This window comes from Mirounga leonina, unplaced genomic scaffold, assembly GCF_011800145.1.
Source record: "Mirounga leonina isolate KUSES-001 unplaced genomic scaffold, KU_Mleo_1.0 Mir_170, whole genome shotgun sequence".
In the NCBI taxonomy this organism is placed as follows: Eukaryota; Metazoa; Chordata; class Mammalia; order Carnivora; family Phocidae; genus Mirounga; species Mirounga leonina.
In genome coordinates, this window is record NW_023270433.1 from 3,089,583 (window position 1) to 3,111,530 (window position 21,948).

Here is a 21,948-nt window from a genome sequence, read left to right on the forward strand (position 1 = left end):
CAGGCACGAGTGCCCGGTACACGTACACACGTGCACACGCAGGCACGAATACCCAGTACAATCACGTGCACATGCAGGCACGAGTACCTGATACACGTACACACGTGCACATGCAGGCACGAGTACCCAGTACACTCACGTACACACGTGTGCACATGCAGGCACTCGTGCCTGGTACACATGCACATACACACGTGCACATGCAGGCACGAATACCCAGTATACTCACATACACACGTGTGCACACGCAGGCATGAGTACCCGGCACACACGTACACACGTGTGCACACGCAGGCACGAGTACCTGATACACGTACACACATGTGCACACAGGCACGAGTACCCAGTACAATCACGTACACACGTGTGCACACGCAGGCACGAGTACTTGATACACGTACACACGTGTGCACACACAGGCACGAGTGCCCAGTACACTCACGTACATACATGTGCACACGCAGGCACGAATACCCAGTACACGCATGTACACACGTGTGCACACGCAGGCACGAATACCCGGTACACACACACGTACACACGTGTGCACATGCAGGTGCAGGCCCGAGTGCCCGGTACACATGTGCACGTGTGTCCATGCGCCCCAGGCCAGGCCAGCTGCGAGCCTGTCCCCTTCTCCCACAGTGGTCCTACGGTTTCTATTTAATTCATCTGCAAGGAAAGCAGGGCTTCCAGTTCTTCTGCAAGACCGAAGACATGAAGCGGAAATGGATGGAGCAGTTCGAGATGGCCATGTGAGTGTGGGGCGAGCCGCAGCGTGGGGGCTCTGGGAGCCCCAGGGGCAGTTTGTCTGGGACCCCCGCAGGCAGGGCTGATTTCAAACGCCCAGAGACTGAGACAGGCTCTGTCACCCCGAGACCCCAGGCACACCTTGGTAGCACCTTCACTGTTTTATAATCTGTCTGGGACCAGTGCCCCTTCCTCTGGGACACCTGTGTCCCCGAGGCTGAGCCTGGCACAGCTGGCCAAGGGAGCAGTGAGGGGCCAGGGCAGCTGCGTGCCAGTGACGCCTGGTGACCTGGGTCCTCAGCGCCTTATGGGCGGCTGGACTGTCTCGTTTTTGTGAAGGCACAGGGCTCTTTTTCCGTGAAACCTAGAAGGAGCCCCCAATATGTCCAACAGAGAAAGGGGATCACTGGGGTCCCCAGACACACCGGGCCCTGAGGCCAGAGTGGGGTCCTGGAGTCAGGCAGGCCGGGGGCCTCCGGGCAGGAGCGCTCCCCTCCCTGGTAAACACCGCGGGTTCCACCTCTCACGCCTGGCCCTTCTGGCTTTGTCGCCTCCCATGCATCCGGCCCTCGCGCCATCTGATCGTGGATGCGGTCCGAGTGAATGCTGGACATGTCCCCCTAAATACTTCCGGGTGCTCATCCTGAGCTAAGCGCACTGTTTAGATTTTAAATCTCAAGCTTGCATACGGTGAAATCCCTAAGGGTACATTGGCTGAGTTGTGACAAATCCTGCAACTGCCAGAAACCCTTACCATCCTCCTAGAAGGCGCACCTGCCAGGATGGCACGCTTGTCAGCCCTCACGCAGACCCTCGTTCTGCCTGGGGTGTCAGGGCAGGTCCAGCCTGAGGCCTGGCCTCCTGACCTCCGGCCCAGCCTGCTCCTGAGGTCGACCCCGCTTTGGTAGAGCTCAGGGAGTCTGGGCCTCTTTCCCTCCGGTCAGGTCCAACATCAAGCCAGACAAAGCCAATGCTAACCACCACAGCTTCCAGATGTACACTTTCGACAAGACTACCAACTGCAAAGCCTGTAGGATGTTCCTCAGGTGAGGAGGCTGCCTGCCTCGGCCCCTACCTGCCCGCGCTCAAGGGAGCCTCGTGCTGCATCTGTCCTGTGTACCCCTCACCCTGACCACCCCCTGCCCCTCACTCAGGCCAGCCCTGTGCTGGGCCCAGAGGGGCTGGAGAGCGTTCCTTCAGTGTCAGACCATCCAGGCCCTCGGGCATTCCGGATTGAGCTGGGAGGGGAGGCAGCCGTCCCTGCGGGTGCCCTGGGCCTGCCATGCGGGGAGGCAGAGCAAGGCCAGGAGAGGTCTGGGAGGAGAGCCAGCACCAGGCGGCACGTGAGGGCGAGGGTCTCAGCAGCCCAGGGCTGGGTGATCTGTGGTGCAGATGGCGAGGTGGGGCTGGTGGTCTTTGGGCCTTGCCATTGGCTCGGAGCCGTCCTCACGTCCCTTCCCCCTCTCTCCATGCAGGGGCACATTTTACCAGGGCTACCTATGCACCAAGTGTGGTGTCGGGGCCCATAAGGAGTGTCTGGAAGTGACGCCTCCCTGCAAGATCAGTGAGTACCGACCCCCGTTCTTCCTGCAACACACAAGCCTCCAGGGCTGCTCCTCGGGGCCCCGTGACCCACCCTGAACTAAGGGTCCTGTGGCTCACAGCTGCCCCGGTACTTCCCTCCTGGCCCAGCCATCCTCCTGTATTCTCCTTTCCCACGATTGAGACCCCACGGAGCAGGGACCCGATGAGAAAAACCAGGGCTCAGAGAGGGGAGGACACCTGGCCCGGGCCACACAGCACCAAGAGGCCCTGCCTGTGGGGCATTCCTTGCCAAAGTGCTCCCTCCTCACTAGGGGGGCTCCCGCGCTTCTCTCTGCCTCTTTGTACCCCCACCCCATTCCGGTTGTAAACTTGCAGAACCTCCACCCCAAAATGGGCACAGAACATTCTTGGCAGTTGCGTGGACATTTCTGATCATAGAGAAACGCTGGTTGTAACTGTTCTTTACTCCTGGTTCTCCTGCACCCAGACAGGTCTGGCCTTCCTGAGCCACGCCTTTAGCCACGTTAGCGTGCCCACGTGTGCACACATGCATGCATGCACACACGCACGACACCTACAGGGCTCCCATGCTCTTCGTGCCCAGGTGTCGGGGGGGAAGCTGAGGCTCAGGGAGGGGAGGGGACCCGAGCCTGCCAGGCTGACATCTGGGCTGCCCAGGCTCCTCTGGCGGATGCATTTGGGGGAGTACCCCGCCTGCAACAGCTGGACGGGCAGCCAGAAAGCCCGAGATGGTTCGGCCACCACAGGCAGGGCTGGCTGAGCACTAGATCGGGTGGGGATGCTGCAGCATGAGTCTGGGAGCGGGGGTACCTGCCGAGGGTCGGCTCTGCCCCCTGCACCACACGTGGGTGCCCCTGATCCTCCCACATCCCCTGGGACGGTCCGTTGCCCTGCATCCACACTCGGGGAAGTTGCACTCAGAGACGGGGTTACTTCACTCCAGGTAGATGGAAAACCGTATCAGGCCTGCTTGTCACCCTGAGCCACCACCAGCAGAACAGAAAATTTAGTTTGTTCTTCATTTACTGTGACTGCTGGCCCGGCGCCCTGACTGCGAGGAGGGTCCGACAGGTCAGGCAGACCCCCTCCTCCGGCCACAGGCCCGATGCAGCCCCCTCCACTCCCCCACGAGCCTCCTCTGGGCTGGAAGTCCTGGCCAGAGCCCGTGGACACAAACGCGGCTTTTCAGCTTTGCCCATCGATACCGCCCTCTGGTGGCCGTGTTCTGTCACACGGGTGACGGGACAATTCATGTCTTTTGACTTTTTTTTTTTTCTCTGATCCTCAAAGTAACATAATTACTTACCAAAAATTTGGGGACAAAAAGAGAAGAAATGGAATACAGAAGAAAGTAAATATCATCCCTGAAGTTATAAAGAAATAACTAAAGGTGATGTTTGATGTATTTCCTTTCAAGTTTTCTTTTTTAGAATGAATCTTTCTGGGTTTTTAGTCTCCTGATTATTAAAAATGCTCATTTCCATGGAAAATTGGGGAAACGTAGAGAAGAGTAAAGGAGCAGGTCATCCACTCACGGTCCCACCAGCCAGACAACCACCGTTCGCCGATGCGCCCTTTTCCCTCCACCGCACACGCCTGTCCCCCCGCCCAGTCTCTTCTCATGTTTGCGTGCTTTCCATCCTGCCTACGAGTGGGGTCTCACCAGGCGGGCGATTTCGTGTCTTCCATAAGCCGAAGTTATCATGGGCGTCCGCCCCATGTCACTGAGAGCCCGTGCTGGGCACCTGGTTTTATTCCGGAGAGTTCCGCGCTGGTCCAGTGCTCTCGCCGTTTGTGCTGGGCTTGGGCTCCGGGCAGTGCCTGTGACCCGCAATGAGGCAGCTTGAACTGTGTTGCCACCGGGGCCAGGATGGCCCAGAACGGCGCTGCCCCCCCCCCCCCCCCCCCGAGAGCCTCTCCCCGGGGAAGCCTTGCTGCTTCTCCTCCCCACCCGGTGCCCACCGGGCCCGTTGTCTCTGTTCCGTAGGGGCTGTCGGCGACTGTCCAAAGCGGTCTGCCGAGAGTGTCACGTGGTGTTCAGGTCGCGTTAGCCATTGTGGTCCTTGCTTCGCCCGGTGGTGGAGTGGCGGCCCCGCCTGCCGGATGGCTGGGGCCCAGCTGGGCACCGCTTCCTCCCCTGGGGGCACCCCGAGGCAGGCAGGAAGAATCTTCGGGACATCTGACAAGCGGAGGAGCCCCGTGTCTGGGAGCGAGCGCGCAGGCAGATGGGTGGTGTCTGTCCTGACAACCTCTTGTCACCGGCCCGTGGCAGGCATCCCTAGTCAGGCGTGGAAGCTTTGCCTTTGAGCCCACGTTCCACCTGGGGCTCTCGGGCGTGGCTACCAAGAGAGCAGAGTCAGTCCAGGCAGGAAACCTGTTTGCCAGCCTGTGTTCCCCGGGGACCCCCGACAGCCAGCGCTCCGAGTGTGCCGGCGGAAGTAAACGAGGGACACTCGTGGTCGCCGGCTGTGCTCATGTGGGGGGGAGCCCACCCCCCGGGGGCTTGCTGCTGACACCTCACGTGCTTCCTTTTCAGGTTCTCCCGCCGACTTGGTGAGTTCTCCAAACTGTTCCCTTCCTGCCACTCTGCACCCCACGCAGCCCTGTGTCCCCAAGCCAGAAACGCCTGTTGTTCCTGATCTCACCACTGCTGGGCCCACCCTGGCTGGCACACTGGCCACTGTTGCTCATCGGGGCCTTCAATTTCCTTCGTGGGCCTCAGGAGAAATGGGTCCCCGTGCACAGGAGGTCCCAACAGGGCTCTGCTTGCCCCGTGGCTTGCGGGTGCCCAGCTCTGGGACAGGCATCCACCCACTAGCCCCCCCATCCTGATGGGGCTTAGAGCCCTCTGTGCCGCTGACTTAGGGCAGACATCCCCGCCATGGGGTCTAGTCAAATGAACCAGCCCTTACAGGATGCTCGCCAGGCCTCGTGTGTGGTACAGAAATGCCCTCATGGAGGCGGGAAGAGCTCTAGCATTCGGTTGCATATGCAGTGGGACATGTCCCCGGACAGAGATGACAAGCCCCAGGCTCAGAGCAGGGAGGCCCCCAGGGCTGGCGTGGTCAGGGCAGCCTTCCTGGAAGAGGTGGGAGTTAATGGTGAGGGATGGATATCCCGGGGCAATGCAGGGGCACCGAGGTGGAGGGTGTAGGTAAGAATAGGGGAGGGCTTGTCAGAGTGAAGCCGTGTCACGAATGCCTGTGGGACTCTGGGATGTGTCCCTCTCCTCCCCCTGCTTCCTGCCTTGACCCTTCTCTCTAGGGAGGTGGGGGGCAGGGGATGTCGATGCCGGGGCAGCCCTCCCTGATCACTGTGGTTTGTCCTTGCCCTCCCAGGACGCCTCTGGAGCAGGACCGGGTGAGTCTGTGGGACTCGGGCCCTCTCAGCTGCCATCCAGGTCCGTGGTCACTCTGGGGGCCAGGCCTGGGCCACTGTGACTGCCCAGCCTCGCCCAGCCTTCTGGGCTCCAGGCTCCCTCCACGGCCACGTCCCCGGGGGGCCATTGTAGTGTCTGATGAGGGCCCAGCGTGCAGAGGGTCAGGGTCCTTCCAGGGGGGAGGGCTGCAGCCGGAGCCCCCCCTCCACGGGGTGGGCCTCAGAGGGCCGCTTCTGTCACTTGGCCGATATCCCTATGTCCTCGTGCCCCCTGCTTTGTACCGTGTGGCAGGAATGTGGCTTTTAACTGTTGAGGGTGGACGGCATCGGGAGCCGAGCTGTGCAGTCTAAGCGGGGCTGGGCCACCGTGGCCTGATCGTCAGGAAGCAAAACCAGAGCCACACTGAGGCCCGGGACACCCGTGTTGGGCCCAGGCCTGCAGACAGGCCCACATGCAGCTGGTGGGGTCAGAGCAGGGCTTGGGCCACGAGCGCCCTGCAGATGCCTGGGGGGCCCAGCCGGGACCCCGTTTCAGCCCAAGAGCCGCCCCAGCCAGCTGTGTGTGGCCTTAGCCAGCTCCTGGGTCTCGCTCGCCCCTGGTCCCCCATCTCTGCCTTGAGGGGTACCCCGTGTCCTGCTCCACACACGGACTCTCAGTCACAGATTAGAAAGGGGTCTGGAGGAAAACACAGGAAGTGCCACTTAAAGTAAGCAGCCACTGCCGTAACGAGCCCCTGAATCCGTTAGTCCCACGGTTTCCTTATGACACTTAACAAGGGGACCTGGGGTCTCATGGGAAGAATTTAGGGTCCCTCACCCAGGAGCCCTGGGGAGCCGAGGTCAGTGGTGGGTGGGCTGCCGGCCAGGACCGAGTCACTGAACGAGGGGCCCCCTCCTGCCCTGTGCCCGCAGGTCCCAAGATGGTGGCCGTGCAGAATTACCATGGCAACCCAGCTCCCCCCGGGAAGCCAGTGCTGACCTTCCAGACGGGCGATGTGATCGAGCTGCTGAGAGGCGACCCCGAGTCTCAGTGGTGGGAGGTGGGTCCTGGGGCCCGGAGGGGCAGGTCTGGGGGTCAGGGACCATCCCCGGTGGAGGGAGGCAGGCTGTGAGCAAGTCCGGAGTTCTCGCCCAGGCAGGAATTCCAGGGGTCCCCAGCCCTGTGTTCCTCGGGGTGTCCGCTTTCACGGGCCGAGCACAGCATCCCCTCCCGTGTGTGCCTCCTGCTGGGGTGCGTCCTGCACACCCTCCCCAAGGCTCTGCCCACCTCCTGCCTACCTGCCCAATGCAGGTCAGAACTGCAATGGGGCAATCAGGTGTCGTGCTGGCCCCAGGGGGGTGGGGGACCCTGTGACTTCCTCCAAGGAGCTGCTGTGTGGTGGAGCAGAGACAGACGGGGACACGGTGTCCCGGGATGGTTACGGTTCTGAGCCATGAAACTGTTCTGAGGACAGGCCCACAAAGGCGGAGCCCTCCTGCGCCCACCTGCCCCTGGGCACCCGAGACCCACAGGGGTCAGCATGGTGCCATGGGAGCTCGGGGCACCCGGCCCAGCCTGGCCGGCCAGGGGTGACTGAGACCTGCTTAGAGTGAATGTTTGTTATGTTTCCGTGACTGTTACCGCCATCACTGTTGTTTTGTGATGGTCATTTGTCACTCCGTACTTACAGATGAATTTATTGTGCTAGACCACACCTTCACATAACTGGAGATTCGGAAGGTGCAGAAGGGGGTCTGCAGTATAAAGTCTCTGTCCCACTCTGACCCCAGCTGCCCAGTTCCCAGGCCCAGGTGTCCCCAGAGCCATTGGTCCTGGGTGGCCTTGCAGAGAGGCTTTGCCAGTGTGAAAGGGGGAGGCCGAGGAGGAGCGGCCGGGAGGACCTTGGGAGCCCCGGCCCCTGCAGACCCTCCCAGGGTTCTATCAGATGCCCCCAGTCCACACACCCCTTCAGTTTGAGAAACACCCTGTAGATACAAGAACTGGAGAGCAGCTGGGGTGGGGCTCTAACCCCAGCTCCGAGCAAGTCTCTCAACTACTTCTCTGGGCCTCAGTGTTCTCATCTGTAAAGTGGGGACGCCACCCGCCTTCCTGCCCGGCGGTCATGAGGTCAGCTGAGGCTACAGCGGGGAGCGCTGCCGACACATGCTCTTCTTAGGACCTGCCCTCACCCCGTCCTTAGGATAAGCTGAGCCGCACGGCAGTGCCCGCTGCACCCCCTCCCACTGGCCCGGCCCGGCCCCCATCGTCTGTCTCCTTCCAGGGTCGGCTGGTGCAAACCAGGAAGTCAGGCTACTTTCCTAGCTCGTCCGTGAAGCCCTGCCCCGTGGACGGAAGGGTAAGCACTTCCCACAGAAGCTTCTGGAGCGCAGTGGCCGGGAGGCTGGGGCTTCTGAGGGCTGTCTCCTCACTCGGGGCATCTGGGCTTGGTCAGCACATCCTTGCTGAGTAGCCATTGCTGGCCCTGGAGCTGGGCGTCGGGGGGCACTGAGGGGCAAGGGGTGCCCTTGGTCTGAGGGGCTCGGCCAGTTGGGTGCTACATTTCTCGTGGTTTTAGAAAAACAAAAATGGGCCTTTCTGCAGCAGTCGTAATCGACGGAAGACCAAAAATGTCACCTTTCTCCAAATTTTAGGGACTCTGTAAGTCTTCTGGGACTATTTTACAGCCCCAGGGAGGAGAGGACTCCCCTGAACGTTGGAATTCAGAGCTAGACTTTAGGATATTTGGAAAAAGGCCTTTCATCTGAGTAGTATGGAGCAAATCTTCCTCTGTTACAAAAGGCATCAAGCAGTCAGTCGTGAATAATGGAATTACCTCCACCCACCCTCTAAAAAAGGCATTCAAAAGTGCCGGAGGGAAATTTCTCCAGAGGGAGCAGGAGGTGGGTCCAGAACACCACGGGAGCCCCGGTGCACCCTCCAGGCCCCGCCTGGCCTCTGGCCCCATCCGCCAGCGTAAGGGGACCAGACAGCGGAGGAGGAAGAGCATCACTAACTCACTGGGTGGCCTGGGGCAGGTCCCATTCCTGCCCTGGGCCTCAGTTTCCCCATCTACATGGTGAATGGGGTGGAAGGGGTTAGGTAGTCCATGAGGCCTTGCCTGGCCTGTGGCACAGTGAGGGGGGGCCAGGGTGGGACCTCTGGCTGGTGAGGGGGCGGCGTGGGGTCTCGGGGCTGCTTGGCCAGCGTGTGGCCCGTCACCTGGAGGAGAGGCTGCCGCCAGCCAAAGGACACCTGCCCTTGGGGCCCTGAGCCCGTCTGTAGCAAGGAACTCTAGCTGTAGGATGTGCTCCCGTCCCTGCTGGGACGTTCCTGCAGCCTTCTGTCACCTCTCCTTGGGGATTTGCACCCTATCAGTCGGTCGCTGCACATTCAATCAAACCCACTGGGACCTCGCAGTCCGGTGGCTCCGGGGCTAAGTCCACAGATAGCACGGTAGCCAGTGCTGGGCCCGAGGGTCAGGGCGCTGGTCACAGGGCCCCTTTGGCCCCACTTGGGGCAGGACATTAACCCGAACATTCTCTCCTGCCAGCCGCCCATCAGCCGGCCGCCATCCCGGGAGATCGACTACACCGCCTACCCCTGGTGAGTGGGGCAGTTGCGGTGGCCCCGTGAGCCCGGGAGCAGGCTGGGAGGGGTCCCCCGGCTGCCTCTTGCTTGTGTCCAGGTTGGCTGAGCCCTGCTGGCCGTATGTCTCGGGGAGCCTGGGGGAGTCTTCTCTACCCCGAGGCAGGTTTTCCCCATCACGAAAACAGGTCATCGGGTTATCATTTGGAAGAATGAAGCCCCCCCTTTTTTTAACATGAGCTTCATCATAGAAAATATAGGAAAGTGGGATATTTAAGGCCAAATGTGTAATCACACATGTACGCATGGAGCGGCTTGATGAGAACCGTGGCGCTGTTGGGATTAACGAGAGCATGAAGGTAGACGATCTAGGAACAAGTCACAGATACAGGTCGGCTCGGGGGGCCAGCTTTTACTGGTCTGCCTGCTGGCCCCCCGGGCTGCCTCGAAGGACTGGCCTTGTGGTCGTAGCTCCCTGTGTTCTGCATCCTGTGGTGGCCACAGAGCCATGGGCGGCTACCTCAGGGGCGGTAAACCCCTACCCCACACACATCTGGCCTTGAGGTTTCCATCTGGGCCTCAACCTGTGCCCAGCGGTGCAACCCCTGCGCCCTTGGGGTTCTGGCCTCCTCCGCCCCTGGGCTTGGCCTTCCCCTCCAAGCCTGAGATGCCGCAGGTCTGTCCGCCCGGTGCCGTGTTCCCCGCACTCCTGTCCAGGGTCGAGGGTGCAGGACAGGCCTGTGATTTTCATTTGAGGGAGTGACAGAGATGCTCCATTTCCGCTGTAGGTTCTATCTCAGCTGCACATTATTTACTGCAGTCCCCAGTCGGCCTGGCGGGCGGTGCAGGTGGTAAGGGGTTTGTTTGGGAGGGGGCAGTGGGGCTCGCCTGGCTCTCTCCAGGGTGGCTTCCCTTCAGGGAGGCGGCAGCCTGTCAGTCTGTGCAAAACCCATTGATGTCCGCGGGTTCCCATGTGTTGCAACAAAAGTAAAAAATCCACACATGAGTGTTTATGACTTGCTTTTCCAACAGCGAAAACTTAGAAATTTGCTCTAATGCTCATGTTGCTCGAGCCCCTCTTGCAGACCAGGTTCTGTAGAAAGCTCCCGGGGGCCGGGCTGGGGCCTGGGGGCCTCATTCCTCCCCACGACGATGTCACCCCACGAGTGCCCCTCCTGCAGGGGCTCAGGTGGCTCATGATGCCCATCAGCGCTGTTGCAGAGGCCTGGGTGTCCTCCAGGCAGTGCCAGTGTTAACCTCCGGCCTCGTCCCACCTGCTAGGTTTGCGGGCAACATGGAAAGGCAGCAGACCGACAACCTGCTCAAGTCGCACACCAGCGGGACCTACCTAATCAGGGAGCGGCCGGCCGAGGCAGAGCGCTTTGCCATAAGCATCAAGTACGTGGTGGCCCGGGGAGCAGGGAGACCTCTCCCCCAATGCCACTCTGAACCACGAGCCCACGTCCCTCGTGGGTGGGGGTGGCCATGGACTTCATTGCCCTAAGCAGGACCCTTTTGAGATGAAAGCCTGTCAGTGGGTCTGCACAGTGTAGCTGGCCCGGGACACATGTGAAGGCCCTGCCCAAAGCCACGGGGTGGGCTTGGTCCCACGTTTTTCAGGTTGTGGGCAAGGGTACTATGGGGGTTAGGGGCCGGCAGCCCCGCTGGTGGGCTTTGGAGAGAATGGGAAGGTCACACCGCTATGGCCTCGCGGCTTCGGCCAGTGGCCTTTGATCTGGTTGTCCTCTGCCCAGAAGCTGTCCTCTCGTGCATCTGCCACCACCCCTTCGGAAGAAGGAGTCTGCCTGGTGGCTGGGCACCATCGGCATAGGATGCCCACTGGACATCTTGGGTCAGGCCCCTGGCAGCCCACGTCCAGCAAATAGGGGCTGTCGGCTGTGATGACCCCCAAGGTCTGGTCTGGTCAGCTCTCGACTGCCGCCCCTCAGGGTGGCCTGTGTCCGGGGAAGGCCTCCACTGGTCTGCTGGAGGTCAGAATCCCACAAATGCTTGGAGCGTGAAACAAGCCCACCGGCTCTAAAGTAGTGGGAGCAAAGGAGACCAGCGTCGGAAGGGACAATGTCCAGTGCAGGAGCTGGACGTGGCCCAGGTCCCTGGTGAGCCGGCCCTGCTCCCCAGCAGAGGTTCCCGCACACCTGTCGTGGGCCCGGGGAGCATCACGGACAGTGACAGCGGAGGGCGGGCCGAGGGGCAGGTCCGTGGTGTGGTCAGCCAGCCAGCACCAAGCCAGGAAGTGGCAGAGACCGCACTCACCTGATGGGAGATCACGTGGCATCTTCTGGGTGCCTGGCCTGTAGGGCTCCCCCATGGGGCTGAGACCGGCCCAGGAGCTGGGGGTGGGGTGAGCACCCCCCCCCCCGCCCCCGCTGACTTTCAATCCCGGAAAAACCATGGGTGGTCTACAAAGGCTCCCCCAGGAGAGGCCGCTGGCCACATTGGATTATCTGCCAGTTGTTTGTTTCATTAACCGATTTCCAGTTGTTAAACCAACCTTGCATTCCCGGAATATCCCACTGGGTGTAGTGCGGAGTCCTTCTCAAATATTTGGTTTATGTAGGCATACACGTGGGGAGAGATTCAGCTTGCTGGTGGTTTGCTGAGGACTTTTGCATCTATAGTCATAATGGTTGCTGGTGTGTTTCCTTCTCTTGGGGTGTCTGTCTGGCTTTGGTACCAGCTGGCAAGGGGCTGGAGTGGTATTTGGGGAGCAGGGGGTATGAGGAGGTTTTTCTGTAAGGTCACATTTGAACGGAGACCCGAGGATGCAAGCCCAGGAGGTGAGGATGGTGGGGGGCAGCTTGGGTTTGTGCTTGGCCTAAGTCATGACTTCCATGGCCCAAACACTCTGCCCAGGTTCAACGACGAGGTGAAACACATCAAGGTGGTGGAGAAGGACAGCTGGATCCACATCACAGAAGCGAAGAAATTTGAAAGCCTCTTGGTACGTGATCCTGTGGCTCCCGTGGCCTGGTCCATGGGGGTCAGGGGAGGGCCTGGGGGTCCCACCGCCGCCAGACCAAGAGAAGAGGCCCCCTGCACCCTGCTGTCTGCAGGCCACGCTCACAGAGGGCCAAGAGCCCGGTGGGGCTTCTGCATCACTGGGGAGGATCCAAGGAAATGGGTCTGGAGGGCTCCTTGGGATAGTTCGGGCCTCATGACAGCCCCCGCATTGGGACTTCTGCCCCCGAAGGGTTCACCTGGGTGGACAGTGAGGGGAGGGCCCGCCTGCCCTGCCTGCATCCCTGCAGCCCAGCTCCCACACGCCCCCGCCGCCCCCCTCCCCAGCCAGAATGCAGGTAAAACCACAGGCCTTCTTCACAGGATTTTAAAGTGAGACCTGTGGTATCTTTCCTAACTTACGAGCATTACGTGTACCGAGAGGATCTGACTCGAGCACCTGAGCCCTTAGACGGCCCTCAGTGGCCGCAGACAAGCACAAAGTAAAAAGTATCCACAGTCTCCCACCCCCCCCAACCCCAGTGTTAACATTTCAGGGTGAGTCCTCCCGACCTCGAAGAATAGCTTAGGTGTGGTTTATATCACGGTTTTCAAACGAAACCGTTGGCCACACTGTGCTGTCGGCCTGCTTTTCAACGTGATAAACTTCACCGTGGGCACAGCCCTCTCCTGTCCGGGCCGGTAGCCACACGGCAGCCGGTCGCTGGCACCTGCTGGTCTTTCGGGAAGCCCTTCCTTGGTGCCGGGCGCGTGGGGTTGCAGGCTTTCTCCATCAGAAGGCGCTGCGGCGAGCCTCCGAGTGCCGGTCTTGGCTTTCACCCCTGATTTTCCTTGAGCAGCTGCTGGAGAGAGACTGCTGGCTCAGAGGTCTTTGCGACCCGGACCACCCACCCTGGGTGGGGTGCTGGGCGGAGAGGACGAGTGCCAAGTGAAACGGGGGAGAGGGAGGCCAGGGCACCTGGGAGGGCTGCCTGGAGGCGGTGAGAGCACCAGCGAGCGCGCGTGTCTTGCAGGAGCTGGTGGAGTACTACCAGTGCCACTCGCTCAAGGAGAGCTTCAAGCAGCTGGACACCACGCTCAAGTACCCCTACAAGTCAAGGGAGCGCGCGGCCTCCAGGGCCTCCAGCCGGTCCCCAGGTAATGCCCGCGCCCGCCCGGCACACCAGCGCTCACTCTGCCCATTTCCCACGGCCCTGGCTTCACCGCCTCCCTGCCCTTGAGGAAGGCTTTCTGTGGGACCGAGGCCAGGAGCCCCTTCCCCGTCCCCACCCCCAGAAACCCATCACAGCCCCCTCCTGAGCCAGGGTGTCCTGGCTGGTCTGCGGGACAGGCGGGGAGTGCGGGCTCTGAATGGCTCTGAATGGCCGCTCTGGGCCTTGGCACCCATGCCCAGAGTCAGCATGGGGAGAGAGCAGGGCAGGTCCCATCTGTCCTTAGATCCCTCCCTGCGCCCCAGCCCCCTGGGGGCCTTCACTGTGAGGGAGCTGGAGCTGGTGCGTCCGTTTGTGGGCCGGGCGCCACGGCTCAGGACAGGGGGGCGTCTTGCTTCAGGCCCACCGGGAGTTAGAGGCAGGGCGAGCCCACGGCTGTCCGCTGCACCACCCCGCGTCCCCAGCCGCCGGGGCAGAGCAGGGCAGGAGAGGAACAGTGGACCTTCAGCGGGCAGCTGGTGTGCGCGGGGCGAGAGGCCGGGCTCCCTGCATGAATAGTTTCCGAGAGCCTGGAGCCAGCCCGCCCGCTGGGAGGAGGTGGTCCAGATTCTCCAGGGAACAGGCCCAGAGAGGCGGTGGGAGGGGCAGCTCGGAGGCCGCCAGGCTGCGCCCCGCAAGCCCCGGGCAGGCCCGGCCCCACGCGCCCTGCGCTCTGCCTGCATGTGCCTGGGCACGCACGGGCCCGCTTTCACGTTCTTTCTCGCCTCTTTGCAGCTTCCTGCGCCTCCTACAACTTTTCTTTTCTCAGTCCTCAGGGCCTCAGCTTTGCTTCTCAGGGCTCCTCCGCTCCCTTCTGGTCAGGTACCACTGGCGCTCGGGGCGTGGGGGGGCCCGGCCTGCAGCCCCCGCCCGCAGCAGCCCGCAGCGGCCTGCAGCCCGGCGCGGGGCGGGGCCGAGGGGCCGGGCCAGGGACGGGAGGGGCCGGCCGCCAGGGCAGGGCTGAGGATGCGGTCAGGCGCTGCCCCCCTCGCTGCCGTCACCTCTCGGACTCGCGCACCCCGATGGCCACTCCCCAGCTCGGCAGCCCCTGTCCCTCCTGGCTTGTTGAGAGCTTTGCCCCTGGCAGCGGCAGACAGCTGGGCGGCCACCCTCGGGGCGAAGGCGGGAGCAGATCGGGCGGGCCCCACCGGGCGGGCCCTGGAGGAAGGGGGACGGGGTGTCAGTCGGCCCCGACTGCGTGGCCCTCCGCTGCCAGAGTCAGAGCCCCTCCCCAGCCGCTGTGTGTGTCCCCTCCATCACGGATGTTGTCCCTGCTCAACGGGGCTCCGGGGCCCCCCACTGAGCTGGTCTAGTTAGGTGTCTGGTTTGGTTTGGGGATCTGGAAGTCGGGCCCGGGACCCTGGGGTCTGGCTCCAGGTGCTCCATCAGAGTGCAGGCTGGGAGCTGGGCAGTGGTCACTCAGCTGACCCCTGGCCAGGTGACACTTGTGCACCAGGCATGCAGGGGGAGGCCCTGCGGGAGTTGCAGTGGTCAGAACACCGGCCTCTGCTCTGACCCCATGACCACACTTGGCTGTGACGGCCCCCAGTGTGGCTGGCGACCGCTCCGAGTGCCCTCATGGGAGGCTCGAGGAGGCCATTGCCTGTGGGGCTGGGCGGAATAGGAGAATAGTCTGTGCCTTCAGAGCCTTTCTACCAGACAGCCCTCCTCTCTGCACAGGGGGCCAGACACCAGGGGTCCACGCTTGGCCCCGCCGCCAGCTGTGTGACCCTGCCCATCTCCTCCAACAGTGTTCACGCCCCGTGTCATTGGCACGGCCGTGGCCAGGTACAACTTTGCCGCCCGGGACATGCGCGAGCTCTCGCTGCGGGAAGGTGACGTGGTGAAGATCTATAGCCGCATTGGCGGGGACCAGGGCTGGTGGAAGGGCGAGGCCAACGGACGGGTAAGTGGGGCAGACGTGGCCTGGCTCAGCCTGCGGGCCGGGTTTGGGCAGGCTGGCATCTCAGTGCAGCCTGCCCCAGCACCGTGCCCACACCCCCGAGCCACAGACTCGAGCTGCCCCGGTTGGAGCTGGATCCAGGCCCATTTGACGCTGTATCTGGGCTCAGGCCTGCTCCGTGGTCCTCTGTGGCCACAGCAGGGCCATGTGTTTCGTATGCACTCTTCATGTTACTTGCGTGTACCCAAGCCCTTTGTGCAGGCAGAGACCTCAGGATGCGAGCAAGGCCCAGGAGTCCTCACTGGCCTCACTTATGTCATGGGGAGATGGGAAGGGGTACACCATGTTCCCACCCACCCTGCCCCTTCATGCTCTTCCTGAGGACTCTCTCTTCCCTGTCCACCCTGTGACCCTGCAACACTCTATGGCCCCTTATCCCTGCACCCTGTCTGGACCCGATGGCTTTGACCTGTCTCTGTCAGAACTCACCCAGCAGGATAGTGGAGCCCCACGTGGGGCAGATTTGGAAACGTCCAGCTATCCTTGGGGCTGCAGCTGCCTGCAGGCAGGCACGCTGGGCTGTGGAGGGTCGGCCTGCCTTGGCTCCTGTTGCCCACCATTCCGTGGCCAGGTGGTGGGAGCTGGTCTGCCTCCACCTAGCATGTTGGCTGCCCTTTGGAGGCCTGGGGTCAGATCCATTTTCCACCCCACATCCTTTCAGAAGTGTGAGGCCACTGAGTCCTGGGCAGCTGACCTGGAGGGCTGAACCACTAGCTCTCAAAGTGGCCCTTAGGGCGCCAGCACTGGAGGTACCTGGGGCTGTAATTCAATGAGCACATACCTGGGTCCTCCTCACCCAGATCCTGAAGGTCAGGAATAGACGAGTTTCCCAGGTGATTCAGAACTACTGGCTTAGAGTATTACTAGATATTCCTGTTGCTTTGACCCTGTTGTGAAGTGTTTCTTTTTGTCTGTGGCAATTCTTCTTGCTTTAAAGTCAACTTTGTGTTGTTCGAGCAAGCCAACTTTTTTTTGTGGGGGGGAGTTAGTGTTGTATGTGGCAGACTTCATTCTCTCTTGCGTTACTTTCAACTTTTTTGTATCCTTATATTTAAGGGAGCTATAAGATAAAATGTTGTCTTAAACAGAGTTTTTAGAGCTAGTCTGTTCTTACAGTCTCTGCCTTTTAATGTGTATATAGCCCATTTACATTTACTGTAATTACTGAGCTGGTTACATTTAAATCCGTCATCTTTCTGTTTATTTTCTATTTGTCACAACCATTTCTTCTTTTTCCTCTTTTCTTGCCTACTTTTGAATTAATCAGTATATACATATATATTTTTTTTCTATTCTACTTCCTGTCCCGTTGGTGGCCATTCTTTTCCTATTATTTATTTAGGAGTTAATACCTTAGGGATTACAGCATGCACTCTGACTTCTGAGAGCCCATTTTAAATTAGTACTTTTACTACTTCCTGGATGATGCAAAGACCTTACAACTTTTGACTGTATTCATGTTCCTCCCAACTTTTGTGCAGGTGTTGTCATGTATCTTAATTCTATATATTTTTCAGTCCCATGAGACATTATTTTTGTTTTAAGCAGTTAGTGTTTGTTTAGAGTTACCACCTATTTACCTTTCCCAGGGCTCCCCATTCCTTCATGCTTTCTTGTATTTCCACCCAAAATCATGTTCCTGCTGCCTGAAATCCCCTCTTCTAGGTATGTTTTTTAGTGTGAGTCTGCTACTAATAAATTCTTAGTTTTTGTGGGATCTGAACACCTCTTTATTTCGTTTTCTTTTTTTCTGTTCTCGTTATAAAACGTTTGTAATGTATTTGACACAATTTCAAACCTAAAGAAAAGTTGCTATAGCACAAAGAGCTCTCACATGCCCAGACTTACCAATTAAGAATGGTTTGCATGTTTGCTTTATCATTTGTGTTCTCCCTCCCTCTCTGCTTATTTTTCTCTTAACCATTCGATAGTAAATTGCAGAAGTCCTATCCCTCCCCGCTAAACCCCTTAGTACTTCAGTGTCCTACGATCAAAGACATTCCCCTTTGACAGAATATGATTATCTAATCCACGGTCCATATTCAGATGTCACCAGTTGTCCCAACTGTGTCTTGTCTACCTAAATGAATTGCATTTACTTGCTATGGCCCTCAACTTTGTTCTAGAACAATCCTCAGCCTTTCTTGGTCTCACATGACTTTGACATTTTTGAAGAGTACGGGTCAGTTATTTTTGTAGACTTTTCCTCCATTTAAGTTTGATATTTCTTTGTGATTAGGCTATATATTATGTATTTTCAGTGGGAACATAATGCAGATGTTATATCCTTTTCAGTACTGTAGTGTCTTATCCAGAGGTATATAAGGTCAGTTTGTCCTATTATTCTGACATTAATTTTGATCATTTGGTTAAGGTGATATCTGCTGAGTCTCTCCACTGTGAAGTGACTGTAATTAATCAGTAATCTCCAGGGTAATACTTTGAAATTATTAAATATCCTGTTCCACATTAAACTTTCACCTACTAGTTTATCATTATCATTCATTGGTGAATTTTGTCTCATCACTTATTCGTATCGTGGTTGAAAAACAGTGATTTTCCAGCCATTGTTTCTTTAGCACTTATTAGGGGACATTCTACTGTAAGGAACACCCTTCTCTTCTCTTGGTCATCCCCCGGGGGGTGGGGTCAGTCATCCCTCCAGTGAGAATGGCTTCCTTTTTGTGAAGAATCATGTTGAGCTCATTTTCAAATAGTATTCTTTAGGGGATAAATTTGAGGCTAGCAGGTATTTTATTTTGGCACTTTGGGGATATCATTCCATTGTCCCTGGTTCCATCATTTCTGTAAAGAGCTGGCCAACTTTTTTTAAAAGGGCAGGGAGGGGCAGAGGGAGAGAGAGAATCTCAAGCAGGCTCCACGCCTAGCACAGAGCCCAACTCGGGGCTTGATCTCACAACCCTGAGATCATGACCTGAGCCAAAATCAAGAGTTTGTTGCTTCATTGACTGAGCCACCCATGTGCCCCAAGAGCCAGCCAACTTCTTAACATTGCTCCTCTGCAAGAAATGTCTCTATTACTCCCAGTGGGGCTTTACATATTAAAAAAAACAAAAACAGAACTCCGGTTTTTATCAGTTTTACTATAATGTGCCTGGGTGCAGTTTTCTCTGTATTCAGTCTGCTTGAGATTTGTAGAGATTTTTAAAATCTGTGGCTTGATGTCCTTTATCAGTTTTGGACATTTCTTCAAACAGTGTACCTGCTCTGTTTTCTTTTTTCTCCTTCGGGGGCTGTATTCACATGAGCATCAGTTCTTTTCATCATGACCCAGATGTTATTTACCTTCTTTTACCTGTTTTTCACCCATTCCCTTGTTTCCCATCCAGCTATTTTCCACTGGCCCGTCTTCCAGTTCACGAGCACTCTCTTCTGCTCTGTCTAATCTGTTGCTAAATTCTATTGGGTTCTCAATTTCAGTCATATTTTCCACATTAGGATTTCTATTTGATTTCTGGTTTCAGTTCACTGGTAAATTTTTATGCTTTATCCTCAGTTTCCTGAAACATATATGTTGCAGTTATTTACATTTCCTGACTGATGATTCCCATCCCTGAATGACCTGTAGACTGGTTTCTGTTACCTGCGTTTTCTCTTAGTTTCTGTCACTGCGTCCTGACTGGATGATGAGCTTGTGAAGAAAACACGACTGAGGCTTGGGATGGTGTTATTTTCCTCCAGGGAGGATTTAATTTTTTTCTGGCTGGCAGGTTGAGGGAGAGCAGGTCATTGTGAACTGCTCTGGGCTGGTGCATTTGGGGGTCGCTCCTACCCTGGGCTGCAGCTCCACCAGGCTTCTTGGCTTAGAAGAACTCCACAATCTTTTGCAGGATCCCCAATTTCCATGAGCCCCTGCTGGCCTCACCCCAACATTGGTGCAGACACCTGCACACACACTCTCACGTATCCTGCCATCTTTTTCAGATCGGCTGGTTTCCTTCAACATACGTAGAGGAGGAGGGCATCCAGTGATGGCAACAACATGGACAGGACTCGTGGGTTTTCTTGGAAGAGTCCAGCTCTGAAGTCTGTCTCTAGCCCCGTGACACAGAGGGGACATGCCTGCCAACCTTCCCGTCTTCAACAGCCCATAGGGATGGGGAGGGTGTTCAGAATCCTAAATGCAAACTGGCCCACCATCCGCCTGCCCTCGGTGGCCTGTCCTGGGTACGCTACTTGTACATAGAGGCGAGTTGGGCCGGCCCCGCCGTGGCTGCCACTGCCAGAGTGCTGAGGAGGGGGAGCGCCGGTGGTGTTCTGAGCCAGGCTCTGGGTGACAGCTGAGGCCGGAGTTCATCTTGCCTCTGTCCTATTGCGACAGCATTCAGGAGCCTAGGTTTGAACAGCAGGTGCCGTCCCAGGGAGGGCTTGAACAGCAGAGGGGACCCTCCCCCAGCCCCTTCTGCCCAGCCCTGATGCTCAGCCTGCCTGCTTTCTGCTGCTCCCAGGGGGAAGCTCTGGGCCTAGAGAGTCAGAAGGGACCGGAGCCAGGCCTTTTGCTGCAGCCCCTGCTCAGCCCCAGCTCAGCTCCAGCTGTGCTCGGATGTAGGAGAAAAGAGCACTGCTAGGGGGTCTGCGCGGGCCCCTTGACCTCCTCATGGCCCTCTGCACTAGGGAGGTGCAGAGACTGCCCAGGGCAGGTCCCTCTCTCAGGAGGGAGCTTTAGTGAACGATGAAGTTGCCGACCCTGCTCCCCAGTCAATGGTACTGTTCTTTGCCCTGAATCCCAGGCGTGTGTCTGTCCTGTCCTGCTGCCAGGTGGATACACCTTTTGTAAATCCTGATATGGGTGAGAAGAAAACAGAGTTTTCCCCTCGCTCGGGCTCTGCTGCTCACATTCCCCTCCGGGAGGAGGCCCCCCCCAGCGCCCCCCAGCAGGTGGCCCCTCTGGGACTCTTGTGTTCTGCAAGGTGGTTCCTGAGGGTCTTCCCAGCTTTTGCACAGGATGTTAGTTCTAGCCCTTGGCAAGTCTTCCCCCTGCAGCCCATGAACTGGGCCCGTGGCCAGCTCGAAATAAGTGCTCTTGGGGGTGGCCTTACCCCCGAACTCCCCCTCCTGACTCCTCCTGGCCTTTTGAGCTCTGGCTTTCTTGTCCAGACCCTTTTGCTCTGCCTGGATATTGCATTAGACCTAGGGATGTTGTCTCCCTGCAGGCTCTGTGCCACAGATGCTGGAGAAACCCGGGCTACACGTGTCCCCTGAACCTTGGTCAGCTGCCCTGCCCTGTGCAGGGGGAGGGGACTGGGCAAGGCTGGGCGTGGGGAAGGCTAGCCCCCACTGGGGTGGGTGCTGGTTGCCACTCTGCACTCCTGGGCTTCCTCCGAAACAGCCGTGTGGCCTCCGGGCTCGGCTCACAGGCCCCATGTCCTGGAATGGGGAGGTGGTGGGGAGCGGGTGGGGACAGTTAGCAGCAAGGGCAAGAGAGAAGGTGGCTTGCAGAGGCTTGAGAAGCCAGGGTGAACAGGATCGTGTTTGGGGGCAGAGGGGCAGGGGGAGGGAAGGAAAGAGCTGGTCTTGGAGAGAGCAGCCCCCAGTCCCCATCATCAGGGTGCACCCAGCACTTTGCGCACAACCCTGGGCTCAGCCGGCCCAGCCATGAGCCTGGGGTCGGGGGGAGAACCAGCCAGGCCCTTTCGTGTTTACTGTTGTCAAAAGGGTTTTGTTTTGTTGTTTTGTTTTTGGTTTGGCTTGTTTGTTTTTTAAGGGAAGAAAACAGTTTGTAATTATTTCATCCAAAGCTCTCATTCTATATCTGTGAATAATAAGGAAGATATTTTATAATAGCAAGAAAATGATGTATATTTGAGGTCATCATGAAACAAGTCATCACGACAACGAGGGATACTGAGGGAACAGAAGTCGGAACCCTGGTTTTTGTGAATGTTTTGTTTTGTTCTTGTTTGTTTTGAAACATGTATGTGGTTTGGTTTGGTTTTGCACTGCATGAGGCAGGAGGGGAGGCGGGCCGGGGGCAGGCTGGGAAGCGGGTGGTTTCAGCAGGAGATGGGAGGCCCTCTCTAGGGGCTTTGGACCTGGGGCCTGAGATTAGCTGTGAACACTTAGGAGCCCGATGCATGCGGGTCAGGGATCTGGGGGTCCCACAGCTGGTGACGACCCCAAATGGAACACAAACTGTACATTTGCCACTAGGTTTTTTCAGACCACAGTTTTTATTGCAAATAAACCTAAGTTCTTTTCTGCAGGCATGGCTGGATCCTTCTGTGTGTGTCCAGCAGAGACTGCTCCACTCACACACTGTCAGCCCAGGATACAGTGGCCTGGGTCAGGCATAGGCCTTGGGGGTGGCCCAGCCTCCTCCCAGCTGGCCCAGGTCCACGGACTTCCTGTGCAGTGTCCCATGGGACCCTCTAGCAGCCATCAGAGGCAATGCCGCTTTCTTCCCATTTGGGGGGGATTCAACCCTAGCCCTACCACTCAGGCACGTCCTTCAGCTCCTGAGCCTGTTTCTTTATATGTGTATGTTGGAGATAAAAAATAATACTTCTCTCTGGAGAGTGGGTCTGTGGCCTATGATA

The 21,948-nt window shown here is 58.1% G+C and overlaps 1 protein-coding gene across 3 annotated transcripts in view; it reads left to right on the forward strand.

Moving 5' to 3' along the window:
• VAV2 (vav guanine nucleotide exchange factor 2) overlaps positions 1-21,618 on the forward strand; it is a 168,684-nt gene extending 147,066 nt beyond the window's left edge. For all 3 annotated transcript variants that reach the window (XM_035015500.1, XM_035015499.1, XM_035015501.1), the window contains exons 15-27: positions 646-755; positions 1,695-1,796; positions 2,226-2,314; positions 4,853-4,869; positions 5,655-5,676; positions 6,607-6,734; positions 7,956-8,030; positions 9,225-9,277; positions 10,541-10,657; positions 12,134-12,221; positions 13,252-13,375; positions 15,180-15,334; positions 19,337-21,618. In XM_035015500.1, the coding sequence (XP_034871391.1) occupies positions 646-755; positions 1,695-1,796; positions 2,226-2,314; positions 4,853-4,869; positions 5,655-5,676; positions 6,607-6,734; positions 7,956-8,030; positions 9,225-9,277; positions 10,541-10,657; positions 12,134-12,221; positions 13,252-13,375; positions 15,180-15,334; positions 19,337-19,384 (1,128 nt within the window). In that variant the 3' untranslated portion in view covers positions 19,385-21,618. The remainder of the gene's footprint in view (positions 1-645; positions 756-1,694; positions 1,797-2,225; positions 2,315-4,852; positions 4,870-5,654; positions 5,677-6,606; positions 6,735-7,955; positions 8,031-9,224; positions 9,278-10,540; positions 10,658-12,133; positions 12,222-13,251; positions 13,376-15,179; positions 15,335-19,336) is intronic.
• Positions 21,619-21,948: the final 330 nt, after the last annotated feature.